Source organism: Xenopus tropicalis, chromosome 4, assembly GCF_000004195.4.
Source record: "Xenopus tropicalis strain Nigerian chromosome 4, UCB_Xtro_10.0, whole genome shotgun sequence".
NCBI lineage: Eukaryota > Metazoa > Chordata > Amphibia > Anura > Pipidae > Xenopus > Xenopus tropicalis.
In genome coordinates, this window is record NC_030680.2 from 112,198,479 (window position 1) to 112,212,974 (window position 14,496).

Below are 14,496 nucleotides of genomic sequence, written 5' to 3' on the forward strand. Positions count from 1 at the left end.
TGAGGGAGCACACAGCCCATCACTAAATGGTGGATCAAGGGAAAGGATGTAAAAGGCAGATATTTACCGATATATATATATTCCAGTTTGGTGAGATTCTTTAATAGGTCACTTAATATAAACTGTTGGTTGAGTATTCATTCTGGGCATATAGTTTTCCTTTAAAACATATTCTAAAGATTCTTATCTATAGCAGCAAACTATACATACCACTGCCACCAGCTAATTGATGTCAGTGTCACCTACTTTGCTAAACCCTGATCATCTCCACACGTTGTAGCTCCCATAATGCCTTCTCCCTTTAGACTGTACGCTCTGCCGAGAAGAGCCCTTTTTACCACCTTGTATAAGTTGATATTTGTAATCTGTATGTTCAACGTATATACACATCATACAGCAGTGTGGAACATTTTGGGGTTTCATACATATGTTAATTAATTAAAATGTGAAGGCTGGAGTATAAGTTGGCATGGTGCACAGTTAAAGGTCTTAACTTTACTCTGAAAAGAAAAAAAAAATATTCTATACGTTGCTTTTCCATCCCTTTACCCAAATTTACCATTTATTGTCAATGTAGGCAATACAATAATAAAGTACACTTCTGTATTCATTTACACCTATATATAAAAAGTTTCACAGATTTAGATTTTTACTTCTAATTCACAATTTCATCTTTTTTCATCTGCAGAGGAAGGCTATTTATTTCTCTGGGTTACCTTAAAAACAGTCTCATACAGGGGGGGAATTTAGCCACTTCATCAGAAAGCTCTTTTGAAACTCAAACTTCACATGCCTTAAAATTTCGTAATATATGACAAGCGATCATTCTTTGCAAAGATACCAGTAAGTAGAAGGGTTAATGCAAATACCAGATTTATGGCACACAAAAGGTTTCTGATTTTTGCTATTTCCAAGTAGTGATTTAAAATACAGTACCACATGTGGTGAATAAACAGGGTGGGGCTGCCATATAAAAATATTTATCAAGCTGTATATTTTTTGATTTACAGCAACCAACATTCCCATGTTCAACTAGAACTAAACATTGAACACAGACCCAGATTTGTGATATATAATGTCAACCACTATTTATTGGTCTTCTGATGAATGTAGGTTATAGCACACCCTTAAAAAAACAAAACTGCTAACTGCAGTTTTAAACCTTGAAAAAAAAAAAAAAAATCTAAGAAATAGACAGAAGCAATTTCAAATACATTAGACACGCCAACACTTTGTGAAACAAAGTAAAAATTTATAAATATTACAAAATGCCATTTCACATAGAAGCCTGTATTTCATCATTAAAAGATTTTATAGAACTCTTTAAAGATGCAAGCACAATTGGGAAATTTGAGACATCTTACCATATTTTGCTTGTATATTTAACAAACTTTTATCCTAAAAGGAGGGAAAAAATGGTAGTACCCAGGACGAATGCAATTGCCAGGGCACCAGATAGAAGTTACAAAGCAGTTTGAGCTACATCTGTGAGGAGGTTCTACCAAGACATAAGGCAGTAAGAGCATAACCGTGTTCCCAAACACAGGTATCAACTTAAACCACTTTGTTTCCATATTTGCATTCATTGTAGGGTAAGCGCTTATCCTTAGGTTTCATAGAGGCATTTTAACATGAGTTTGATGCAGTGGATTTCAAGCACGAATGTTAACTTATCTGTGTGCCTGTACCCATGGGAAACCCATTCACATTAAGTGTTATTCTCAGGGGTGCAGACCTTAGGGAGATCAATTAAATGAAAAAGCTAACTAAGCTATCAGGCCAAAAAAATGACCTCCCATTAAATGCATGTAAAAATGCCCATGTGAAGAAGCCTAATGATATTCTTGCTTACTAAACTTCCAAGTCCCTCACTGTGGATTGTATTAAGAATAACCCTACTGCTGTTTGAAGAAAATACACATTTTTATAGCTACTGTAAAATAAACCCACTGTTGGAATTTCAGCTTTGACCACAGTTAAAATCCTTTACAATGCGATTGTTTCTTTGGACATCAAAGACAGCAGCTGGTTCCATTCCTGTAGGCGTTACCTATTTAGTAACGTTTCCATGGACCCATTTTAGAAAGGAAAGCTTAATTCCAAAAATGTTTACATTTGATAAAAAAAACAAAAAAAAACTTTACAATTTGACAGTAAGACGAATTTGAAATTTTAAGTCTGTATTCATTTTAGAAAATGACAAAAATAGCCAGATTAACAAACTGTCAGCTAAGCCATGCACTCAGCATTTGGAGGAAGTGAACCTCATTAGCTTCTGAACGATGTGGCAAAAGTAGTGCCTCTTACATACAGGATCTTGCAGGACACTGTCAATTTTCAGAACACTGAACCAATAAAAACGCAACAATATCGGCACCGAGTCAACAAGCTAATGCAGGAATAACCGACTTATGTCCGATGCACAAGGGATTCCCAAAAGGCACATCCCTAAATGAAAAGGAGGGAAAAGAGTCTCATGGCTTAGACAATGTCAAAATTATATAAACAAGAGTGCTACAGAACAACATGACCTTGTAAGGGAAGCAGGAAATAAAAAGGGGAAAACAGGATTCAATGTGATCCGTTCATTGTAAATCGTTACAGAGTCTCATCTTTGTCTCTTTGCTTTTCTTCAAGGTCACCGCTGTGGTAATCATGGTCCTTGTTTTCACTGTCACGCTTATGCCCTCGTTCTTTGCTCCTGCTGCGTTTGCGTGGTTTCTCCCTGCTGGAGCTGCGCTCCCGTTTCTTGGACTTCTCTGCACTGTCTGTTCGGTTTCGACTTGTGCTCCTGCTACGCCTGTTTGCTTTATGTCGGTTTGACCTTTCTTTGCTTCGACTACGAGCTCTGCTACTTGCATTCTTACTAGGGCTCTTGCTCTTTCTCTGTTTTCTATCTTTACTTCTGCTCCTGCTGTGCCGCCTCTCCTTTCGAGAATCCCTGTCATCTCTGTGCCTCTTGTCCTCTCTATCTTTTTTCTCTTGACTCCTCCTACGTTCTTTTGATCGATCTCTGGTCCTGTCAGCCTCTTTATCTCTACCATTACCCTTTTTATCATAGTCCCGTTTTCTGCTTCTCTCATTTTCTTTCTCTTTGTCCCTCTCTCTTCTGTCAGCCTTGCGGTCTCTGCTCCTGCTTCGTGTCCTATGTCTCTCCCTGCTCTTGCTCCTCTTGCGTTCCAGTCCACGTTCATTGCTTCTTGATCTTTTCTTCTCTTTAGATTCTCTTTCCAGTCTCTGACGCTCCTTCTCTCTTTCTAATTCTCTGTCAAAACTTGATGTGCCATGGTGCTCTCGATGATGACTTCTGCTTCTGGATCTCCTGGGGGACCTCCGGGGACTTACTGATCTTTTTGGTGATCTAAAATTTTAAAAAAAATTGAATCAAGGTAACTGCTTAGCATGCTACACGTCCACTTTGCAATAGCACTTTTGTTTGTAACTGTAAACAAAAGCGAATGGCTAATTCTGCTCAACACAGTTCCTCTGAAGTGACCACAACTCTAAATACAGAAAATCCCAGCCCACTTACCCAATCTCACAGCCCTTGAGCAGACTTGGGAACAGTTCCATCCATAAAATAGACCCCCCCCCAAGGCAGTAGCATAAGCATTTTCTTTAAATTCCTTATTAAATAATTTGTGCCAATCCCAAAAGGTTAATCAGAACATTCTAATGGTGTTATCACTAATGACGTATAGAATTTTTAGTCATTTATATACATAGAACTTGTTCTTACAAACTCAAACCATCCTACATATAAACTATAACGAAAGGTCAATGATCCAAAATGTGACTGCAATTTTTCTTGGCAACTTTTCACAGAGGGATAATAGAAAAGAAAACCACACTCCAGTTCTGCAACAGTTCTACAAGTTGTATAACTGGATTGTGCTTTCCCTATTATTGTATTCTTAACTATTTGGACTGAACTGGCTTTCTCTTATGGACAGCACCTCAAATAAAAGGATATGCACCTTATCTTTAGATGTATATTTATGTGCTGTAACTACTAGAAATATTATATGTTATTCTGGGGCTGTTTAGAGTAATTTTAGAGATAAAAATAAACTTATTCTTTAAGGTCCTAAATATATTGATAATGGGCGAGTGCAAACGACCTCGTCTTTGAATGAAACATGTCTCTGCTTTTGGAAACACATTGGTAGCTCATTTACAATGAGTATATATTAAAAAAAAAAAAATTCTGGGGAAAACACAAATTATAAAAGGAATGAACCCAGCTCTCCAGTAAATTTCTGGGGAAAACACAAATTATAAAAGGAATGAACCCACTGCTCCAGTAGAAAGTCTTTGCTTAGCAAAACTGCTGGAGTTGAGGGCAGCAATGAAAAAATAAAAAAGTAATAACCTGGACCGCCTTCTTTCAGCATGCCGCTCCACCTCCTCCACCTCTTCAGCACCTTCCTTTTTAACCTTTCGTGGCTTTGTTTTTATCTGCTGATCTATATGCTTCTGAACTGGTACTGGAATCCTGGGGAACAACGTGGAGAACCATTCTAGCTTGGTGAGGTACGATCTCAGCATCTCCCCAATAGTCATTATACAGCCACCCCCAGCCTTTACATCCAGTTCCTACAAAATATAATTAAATGAGAAGAGGTGCCAGAACATTATTAAATGTGAAGTGAGTTTAAAATTTCATAAAAATTATTTAATTATATTTTAATCCTTCCATTTACTACTCTTACTTGATGTTTCATTAATAACAGCATTAATTAAAACAAGACACTGAATTAGGCACATGTAAATAGAAGATTCAATTTTTTTTTTTTACAAGACACCCCTCTTGAGGGCTTTTGGAGCGAAACAGACTGGGTGGGGCTTTCTTACACTACAGAAAACATGGCTGAAAATAAAGCTGCTAAGCATGCTGCAATACAAAAACAGGAATTAAAATGTGCATGTAGATAATAATCATCAGTACAACATCCACTGCATTATCAGTCCATTGAAGAAAATTATTCGTTGATGGATACACTTATCTGTATCAGAAAAGTTGGATCAAGTTGTAAGAGATGAGTGGATAGAGAATCATAATGTTAGGGAAACGTGAGGGGGATTTAGATGGGCTCAATTCTCATAAGGTAATAATTTGCACAAATGAGTGTTAGTGGGTATTTGTTTAGCATCATCAGCTGTTCTTTGCTTACAAGGCACAGCCAATAATGTGTGCTCTGCAAGCCTATGGTCTGGTGTTAAAGTGCAGTGGTAAAGCCACCCAAACAGGTCAGTAAAACATAGTGGACTGGCAGTCAGATACTTGGACATGAATTTAGCAGAAAGTGACCATAACATTTGCCCACTCTTTACAAAGGATACATTTCTGTTTTGATAGCATATTCTTCCTTGCGTTATTGAACGCAGTTTCAACTCTACATAAAACTCCATTATCCACTGCTAGTGTGACCACAGACATATAACCTTTTCTGCTTAACTCCCTAAAGCCAGAAAGTGGCCTTACACTGCACATCAATACTTGACTTTGTTTATTCTGCAACAGACAACCAAACGTCATTAAGTAAACTATTATGAACTCTAAATACACTTATTTTAAATCTGATAACAGTATCCCTTTTCAAGGGGATGCAAAGGCTTATTTATGAACACAGCACATAGCACACTTTCTGGATGCAAATAAATATTTTTCCTACAATTCATAGTTTTCTCTCCAAAATTTTATCATTGTGTCAGGTACCACTGCACATTATGGTGCAATATACACACTAATTAGCAAATCGCTTGCAAGTTTTGGGGATTGAATGACTTCTGATGCTCACCATTAAAGGCATTAGTGCCAGATTTACTTGACGCATCATGTTCCCAAGTTCGCAAGCATCAATGCTTTAATTTGTGCATAATTTATGAACAGGCTGGCTGAGTGCTTTGGCACTTTCCGCAAGTAGACACGAAAGTACCTTTCATAAATAGCATCAATGGGCACTCACTTTTGCATCCTTTTAGCTGGTACAATTGCAGTTGCGCTCATATGAGCTTTTCAGCGTTTAAATTAAAATAAGACACCTAAATTTTAAGGTTGCCTGTGTAATCATTTCAACAGACCATAAACCAGAGGGCACACAACATTCCTTTTCTGCATCTTTGTATTCATGAGGATCTATCAAGCTGTTTGGCCAAGGAATTCTCTACAGATCCTTGCAGAGAATCTTTCTAGAAAGATATTCTCCTGATGGCTATAAAGAACAAATCTGTAGAAGCAACCTGTCACTCATAAAATGTACAAATTCAGAGAAGGAATAGTCCTGTCTGTACTTCTGTACCATCTGGAGAACAGACATAAGGAAAACCCTACTTAAACATATGGCAATTCTAGTTATTAAGAGCAGGAATATAGTATCACTCAATAAAATATCTATATCAATGTGAATATTACTAACAAAAAGGCAGTTACTAAAGAAAACAAATGAAAAATGTGAATCAATGCCAGAGAAAGTTACTCTGTATCAGATCATACTTTATGTTTTCACTTGAAAGCATTTGTGGCCAACTGCAGCTTGGAGAGAAAAGGAAAAAAAAAATAGCCTCAATCATGTTTATTGACACCCCAAAACATCAATCAGGCACAAAAAAATAAAAAAGGTGACTTTCACCCAGGCATGAAACAAACAAAAAAGGCGAATCTTAATTTAAAACTGCTGGCACTCACACACATGTATGTGTTCAGATTAATTTCGCCCAATACAATTGCTGCAGCGCAAAGATCTAGAGGAGAAAACAGCAGGTTAGCTAAAGTAAACACGCATTGACATTTAATGATGCTGAGGCATTGAAGCCTTTCAAATAACGACCTACTAACCAAGCTGAACAGCCAGAAACAAAACTAAAATATAAAATGGTCAGGGTTAAATATTCTAAATAACAGAAATATTAGCGCTACACACAGTAAAGGCATTTTATCTGAAATGCCACATTACTGAACAAATGTCAACAGTTGAACAGGCTATTTTTATGAGGATGCGAATGTTGCCACATGAACTCAAACATCTTCTTATACTTATTTGGATTAACTTAGTTTAAATTTAATGATTACAATAGACAATTTCTACTGAAACAGAATGCATTTGAGATGAACTTAGTACAATTGTTTTCTTGTTCTAAGTACTGCTCTTTTAATCTAAGTGTATTTTGAAAATTGCTAAGAACTCCAAATAAACATTGCAAAAAAAAGTAAATTATTACCCTTGGTGACATACCTCTTCGTCATCAAGAAAATCTTCATACCAATCCCACAGATCTGCAGGAGGTTGCGTATATCTGTAAAAGGATAACAAGGAAAGATTTCAAATCACATCAGCACAGGAGTTATAAGGAAATGTTTGGGACAAATGTGCTCAATTCTTCGCTCAGGGAGGAAACTATTCTTAGCACCTATGCTCTACACCAGGGATCCCCAACCTTTCCTACTCATGAGCCACAGTCAAATGTAAAACTATTTGGCGAGCAACATAAGCATCATAAAAAAAAAAAAAAAAAAAAAAAAAAAAATCATACTGAAGGTGCCAAATAAGGGCTAAGATTGACTTTTTGCTCAACCAAAACTTGCTTGGGGTTTGGGGGCACTGAGAGCAACATCCAAGGAGTTTGCAAGCAATAAGTTGCTCACGGGCCATTTACCAGCTTACCTGGTGCAATAACTACTGTCTTCATTAAAGAAAACAGCTAGATCATGGTAATTGGTGAATTGTTTATCTCTATAACAGATGAACTATCACTGAACTGAAATATTTCACACATTTTTGTGTTCATATGATGAGTGAAAAATTGTACAGTTTGCATGGTACAGGTATAGGACCTGTTATCAAGAATGCTCGGGACCAAGGGTATTCCGGATAAGGGGCTTTCCGTAATTTGGATCTCCATACCTTAAGTCTACTAAAAAATCAATTAAACGCAACAGGATCGTTTTGCATCCAATAAGGATTATTTATATATTAGTTGGGATCAATGACAAGGTACTGTCTTATTACTACAGAGAAAAAGGAAATCAGTTTTAAAATTCTGAATTATTTGATTAAAATGGAGTCTATGGGAGATGGGCTTTCCGTAATTCAGAGCTTTCTGGATAACGGGTTTCCGGATTAGAGGTCGATACCTGTATACTGGCCAAAAAGCTCAAGCTTCCATTTCATAGTATTTCCTAGAAACACAGGCATGAAACGGACATTTGGATTACAGCAACCGCCCATGCTACCAACTATCACAAGAGTATTCATAAGAGTATTCTTAAAAGTATTCATAAAATAAACATTCACCCTAAATTTCTGTCTTCAAGCTGACCCAATTCCCAACACAACCCTGCATAACTGAACAAAAATAAAATCATCAATAAATGGAAATATACTAGGTCATTACAAACTTAAATATATTTCATGCCCCTCTAGCAATTCAGGAACGCTTAATTTACGGACGTGTGCCAATCTGTTAGGCACCCCCTATTAAATGAATTCCCAGACCAATGCTCCTTTACACCACTCTTCCATGCATCCCTTGCAAAGTATTAGACTTTTGTAAAATCTGAAACATTGAAGAGGGAAACCTGGAAGAGACAGGTAAGATGACAGCACTGGTTCCCTGGCCAGGGGTAAAGTGATTTAATATTTCCCCCCCTGGCAAATTCCCCTGCCCCAGTGGATTAGGCTTTTCATGTTCTTTAGGGTGAAGAAACACAAAGCTACTAAGTAGCAGCTAATTGTCACAGCTACTTAACTCCAGAAAATACCCAGCCATAGACAATACTGACAATTGCCTCTGCTAAAACACAGAAGATTCAGTAAATGATCAGCATTGTCTATTTTAGCAGCTGTAACAAGTAGCTGCTACTAGTAGCTCCATGTGCCTTCACCCTTAAAGGAACAGTAACACTAAAAAATGAAAGCTTTAAAGTAATAAAAATATAATGCACTGTTGCCCTGCACTGGTAAAACTGGTGTGTTCGCTACAGTAACACTACTATAATTTATATAATAAGCTGCTGTGTAGCCACGGGGGCAGCCATTCACGCTGGAAAAAAGGCACAGGTTACATAGCAGATAACAGATAAGTTCTGTAGAATACAATAGTGTTTTATCTGTTATCTGCTATGTGCCTTTTCTTCTTTGAATGGCTGCCTCCATGGCTACATAGCAGCTTATTTATATAAATTATAGTAGACTTTCTGAAGTAAACACACAACTTTTACCAGTGCAGGGCAGCAGCACATTATATTTTAGTTACTTTTATACACTTTCATTTTTTGGTGTTACTGTTCCTTTAATTACTGGCATAGACAATACTAACCTTATGTACATGAAACCAAGAGCCCTGATGTATGGGGAGTCAGTGTGTGTAATAAGACCCATCACTTGTTTTCTTGTCAACTTCAGGGTAAACAGTTTATATAGAAGGCAGAAAGCAGTGGAAACAATACCACCAGTGCCAACACCACGAACCTGAGTTCAAAACAAAAAAAAAATGTTATAACTTGTGATTTTTGCATTACTGCACAAAAACAGTGGCAAATACACAAAGAACATACCAGTGTATCATATGGATTCTGTCAATTCTTGCTTTGAGGGAGGCTTTATATACACAAAATAAGCCCTATCAAAACTATATTTTAAATATTAAATTGTTCTCTAAGTACACCAAGCCCCACTCATGTCAAATAACCTTTGAAGATAAACAATGTTTCAACACTTTGCTTTTGCTACCTACCCACCCTAAGACAGCAGACTCCAACTCCCATAATTCCCTTTTCCAACCAGTATTACAAATACATATGCCACCCTCTTTTTATAGTGGAGGCTGTTAACTGATCTGACATATTACAGAAATCATACTTTGACAATAAATGAAGTACAACAGTCCCCTCAAGACATGATCTTATCTTCATTGCTCTCTCATTGCTCATACCAATACACTAGTGCCCTCAGGGTACAATAGCTGAACTTATATTTGCTTTAAGTGGCAGAAAGGATATAATGCTGTTTTATCAGCTTCCCTGTCATAGCCCCCATAGCTAGTTTTCAACCAAAATAGGGAGCACTCCATAAAAATAGGTAATTTTGGTATTTTAAGTTTAAATGTAGCAATAATGTGGAGCTTTTGTTGACAACCCCTTTAAATGCACTCCTTTAGAAATGGGTCTATTTCAAAAGTGTTTCTTCTCCAGGACTCAACTTTTAGGTGAATAGTAGAGGATATTACAATAAAACAAAATGAAAAACACTAATTACTCACAATGTAACAAATGAACAAACATGCTTTTGGCCCTGTCCACTAGGGCTTAAAATGCAAGATGTAGGATAGCCCTTCTATTAATTACTACTATTAGTATAGTTTCAAATAAGCATGTTTATATTGGCTTTTGGCACCATCAGTTGTGTCCTGCACAAAGCACAGACACAAACACATTTTTGGGTTTATTTTTTTTCATACACAGTGTACATCAATTGCAAAGCATAAATAGATATATGCATATAAAAATACTATGTAACCTGTACTTTGTCGGGATGGTCATTCCTTCAAAAATAAGGAGGCACGTACTTGTACTTACCCCTCCGCACATCCCTGTCTGTCCAGCAGTTTTCCGGCTGCCTTTCTCCCATGGTTCAACATGAGTAACCTTAAAAGAAAAAAAAAAATCAATAAAAGCTTATTTATAGTGCAAGAAAACTGAATACTCAATGGATGGTGGAATTGCCTTTGGGTCTAGTTGGCAATAGATATATCTCAAACATATGCAAATGAAAGCATTTGGTATATTGGATTGGTTGCATAAACATGACGTTCATGAATATCATTGATCTTTTTTTCACATAAATGAACACTGGGCTTGGGGCCAACACTTTAGATGAACCCATAATACATGTTGTATGGAAATGCCCAAACATTTATTTTGGAGGAACTTGATTTCATACTCATTGGAACATGTTGTTCTCAAATAAGAATCTCTAAAAGTATGCAACGGACAGTGTTCTATAGGACAGCACCGAGTCAGGTCAGATTTGGACAGGTCAAGTTCATTCTTTAAGGGGAGGTCCCACTACATTTAAAAAGCCTGGAAGGCTTGGCTCAAAATTAATCTGGCCACTTAAATGTCAAAAACGAGGAAGATAAAATGTATTAAGTTACATATGTCCAGAGATCTTTTCCCTTACCAACAAGAGTGGTGGAACCCATCCACAATGACAAGCTAAAGTATTAAAGAGTTAAGCATCAATATCTGCAGTGCTTAACACTGTCCTTGCAGAATATAATGATCTTGACATTGCCATATTCTTTTTGTAAATGCAAGTAATTCAATTTGGCTACATGGCATCTTTAGCAGATTGCTAAATTCCTTTGAATGTAGCAATCTGCTTAAGATTTTATCCCTCCTACGAGAAAGATTACAGAGTGTGGTTCTGTTACATAACATGCAAACATGGCTTAAAATACGATACAAAGTATAACTATTAACAACTGAACTTCTTAAAAAAAACAAACCCTAACAAGCCTAAATTGCTGTACAAAAGAGTATACTTTAACATTTATGAGCAAGTAACCCACTGCACACTAAAGGGTCAGTGTAACAAGCGGTGTATAATGGTGTATGAAAAATAAAATCCCACCACTGCCAGTCAATACGAGGTAGTGTTCTACAGTACCGAGCCTCACACACTGGTGTCATGTACCGTCATTGCCTCATAATGTAGCATGCCCATCTGTCACATTTGATCCAAAACACAATAGTTGCGGATATCTCCATAAGTTTCCACACATGTACCTTTAAACTTTTCATTAACTGGTATTAGCCACACTATACACAACCTCAGAAATGGCTCAATGCACTCATAAGAAATCTAAACGTCAACAGAACTGCTTTTACGAAACAGAAAAAGTAAACAAGAATTTTATGTAATTAAGTGACTATATAAACTGTTCAAACATTAAATCCTCCCTTTAAATTTTTTTATTTTACTAAAATTTAGACTTTAAAGGCCCCAAAACACTACTGTAATGTTACTCTAATATAATGTTTTTGACTTGCATTTTGCCCAAAGCCTTTATTTTATATCAAGCTTTATGCACTTAGAACTAGTTTTTTTTGTTTGGCTGATCACTTACTCACTTTTTTATGTTGTATCTGACTAAACAGTCTGCAAGCCTAAAGGCCCCCCATACACGTTGAGATCCGCTCACTTGGCGATCTTCACCCGATATCCCCACCTACGGGTTATTGGCATCAATGGGGCAGTCGGTTCGGGACTGCATCAACGAGCCGATGCGGTCCCCGATCCGACTGAATGTTCTAACCTGGCCAGATATCGGTCGGGCAGGCCCCTCCACGGGCCGATATCGGCAGCTACTATCAGCCAGTGTATGGGGACCTTAACACGGATATATGTAAAGCACAGTTACACACTGGTCATTTTGTTTTTGCCAAAAACTTAAATAATTGGACCTGCAGGAATGGAAGTGTCATGGCTGCTCAGCCTAGCTAACCTCAACCCTCCCCTCAGCCAACAGTTTTTGGACCCCCTAAACTGGTCAGCCCCTGAGTTTGGAAACTACTGGCTTAAAGGCGTGGTTCACTTTCAGTATGTCGCAGAATGGCCTATTTCTTGGCAACTTTTTAATTGGTCTTAAATTATTTTCTACTGTACTTGAATTATTTGCCTCTCTCTTCTGACTCTTTCCAGCTTTCACACAGAGGTCACTGTGCAGCCAAAAACTCTCTTAAGGAAGCTACAATTTTATTATCGTAACTTTGAATTACGTATTTTTCTATTTAGGCCGTCCGTTTCACATTTCTGTCTTTTTCAAACCACTGCCTGGTTGCTAGCTTGAATTGGAACCTAGCAAACAAATAGCTGTGGAAATTCTAAACTGCAAAGCCGCCAAACAAAAATCTAAATGATTCAAAAACCGCAAACAAAAAATGAAGACCAAATGAAAACTGTCTCAGAATAGCACTCGCTATATCATACTAAAAGTGAATTTAAAGGTAAAACAACTCTTTACAGTTGTACTTTGATTAACCTTGATTAGGTTAGAGAATTTCTTTTTAAGGGTTTGCCTGCCACATTTATGACTCACCATTGGATCAATCAGCCCAACATTTTAAGTTATCTACATTCCGACATGAAAATGAAGCAGAATTAGCCTTCTTAAAGTGATACTGACATGAAAAAATGACTTTTCAAATTATGAATCTACCTAAAAAGTTCCCTATAGGTCATGTTGATTTTTTTTTACTGTTAGGGCTGCTTTTGTATGTAATTGTTGCTTGAAGTTCCTAAACCTGACTGTTTTGCCAACCTGACTGTCCCTTCTCAGCCTGTCAGTTACAGCTTTTAATGCTAACTGCCTCCTGCTGCACAAATATGGCAGCCCCCTCAGAGGGACATGGGGGATCAGATAGGGAATGGAAAAGCATCAGCAAATACTTTTATGGCAAAATTATAAAGCTCATGCAAAGACAATGTTATGATAGATGTAAAAAAGGTTTCATTTCTGGTGTCAGTATCTCTTTAAGGCAATCAAACTAGATACTTGGATCAGTCACTAAACCCCTACTGCCACTTTTGTCTGATATGATTAATATTTAGACAGGGTGACTTGTTCTGCATAAAGATGGGCAGCACACATACTGATAATCTGCCATGTGGCAATGAGCTTTAAAAAAAACAACAATATAAGCCAATGCGACCAGGAGATATTGTAGGTAAATGAAATCCCAACTTATTCCCAAACAATATATAATAGAGAGATAGTATTTCCTACTAACAGCCATGGCCTATAGCTGAATTATAGCCGCCAGAAGCCCCACAGTCACACAGACAATGCAGTGCCGGTGGCAAAAGCAACAGCAGGATGGGAATCTCTGCATGAAGCAGTTGGGTAAAATAGCTGGAAATGTGCGATAACAATCCCTCAGACAGAGCGCCAGGCCGGCATTGCCCTTACACGCTGCCCGCCGGGCTAGGGATTGGCTGGCAGCGCAATGAGAAACCCCAATGAATATCTACGTGAAAATGTCATTTCGAGCCCTTGCCCAGGAGTATATTAAATAATAATCCCAGCCCATTATGTCGAATATAATCATTCCGTATAACTCCACACCTTGAAGTAGATTTCGTCCACCACCTCATGGTACGTCTTAAGTTCGTACAGCTGCACCTTGAAGTAAGGGGAGGACAAAATGTTTGTCAGGATCATGGGGTTCAGGTTCATAGTCTTCTCGTTGCCCCATAGCGGCAACACGTTTCCGGACTTCCCTGAGGCCGCCGGCTTGTTCACCCCGCCGCCTGTCTGGGCTGGTTGCGGCGCCCCAGCCTGGGCCGCCGCGCTGTTGTTCGCCATTACACACCGGAGGAAAGATGGCAACCAAATCACCGGAAGAACAGGAAGTGACAAAACGCGCGTATGGAACGTGACGTCGGGGGAACACGCCGGGATGATGAAGCCTAAGAGAAGAGACGACTCCGTCAG

General features: G+C 38.0%; 1 protein-coding gene across 1 annotated transcript; it reads right to left on the bottom strand.

Annotated features, from left to right (window-relative positions):
- Positions 1-540: 540 nt before the first annotated feature.
- On the bottom strand, positions 541-14,464 carry prpf38b (pre-mRNA processing factor 38B). The gene is made up of 6 exons (XM_002932148.4): positions 14,128-14,464; positions 10,577-10,645; positions 9,319-9,470; positions 7,236-7,296; positions 4,373-4,596; positions 541-3,361 (listed from the first exon to the last, which is right to left on the bottom strand). The coding sequence occupies exons 1-6, from the start codon at positions 14,365-14,367 to the stop codon at positions 2,599-2,601; spliced, it is 1,509 nt and encodes a 502-aa protein (XP_002932194.1). The 5' UTR covers positions 14,368-14,464; the 3' UTR covers positions 541-2,598.
- Between the last annotated feature and the right edge of the window lie 32 nt (positions 14,465-14,496).

Excerpts from the sequence above, each read along its gene's own strand:
- prpf38b (XM_002932148.4), bottom strand. The coding sequence starts at position 14,367 with ATGGCGAACAACAGCGCGGCGGCCCAGGCTGGGGCGCCGCAACCAGCC. Across the intron at positions 10,646-14,127 it reads TGGACGAAATCTACTTCAAG|GTTACTCATGTTGAACCATG; the intron begins GTGTGGAGTTAT and ends TTTTCTTTTAAG. Across the intron at positions 9,471-10,576 it reads AGACAGGGATGTGCGGAGGG|GTTCGTGGTGTTGGCACTGG; the intron begins GTAAGTACAAGT and ends TTTTGAACTCAG.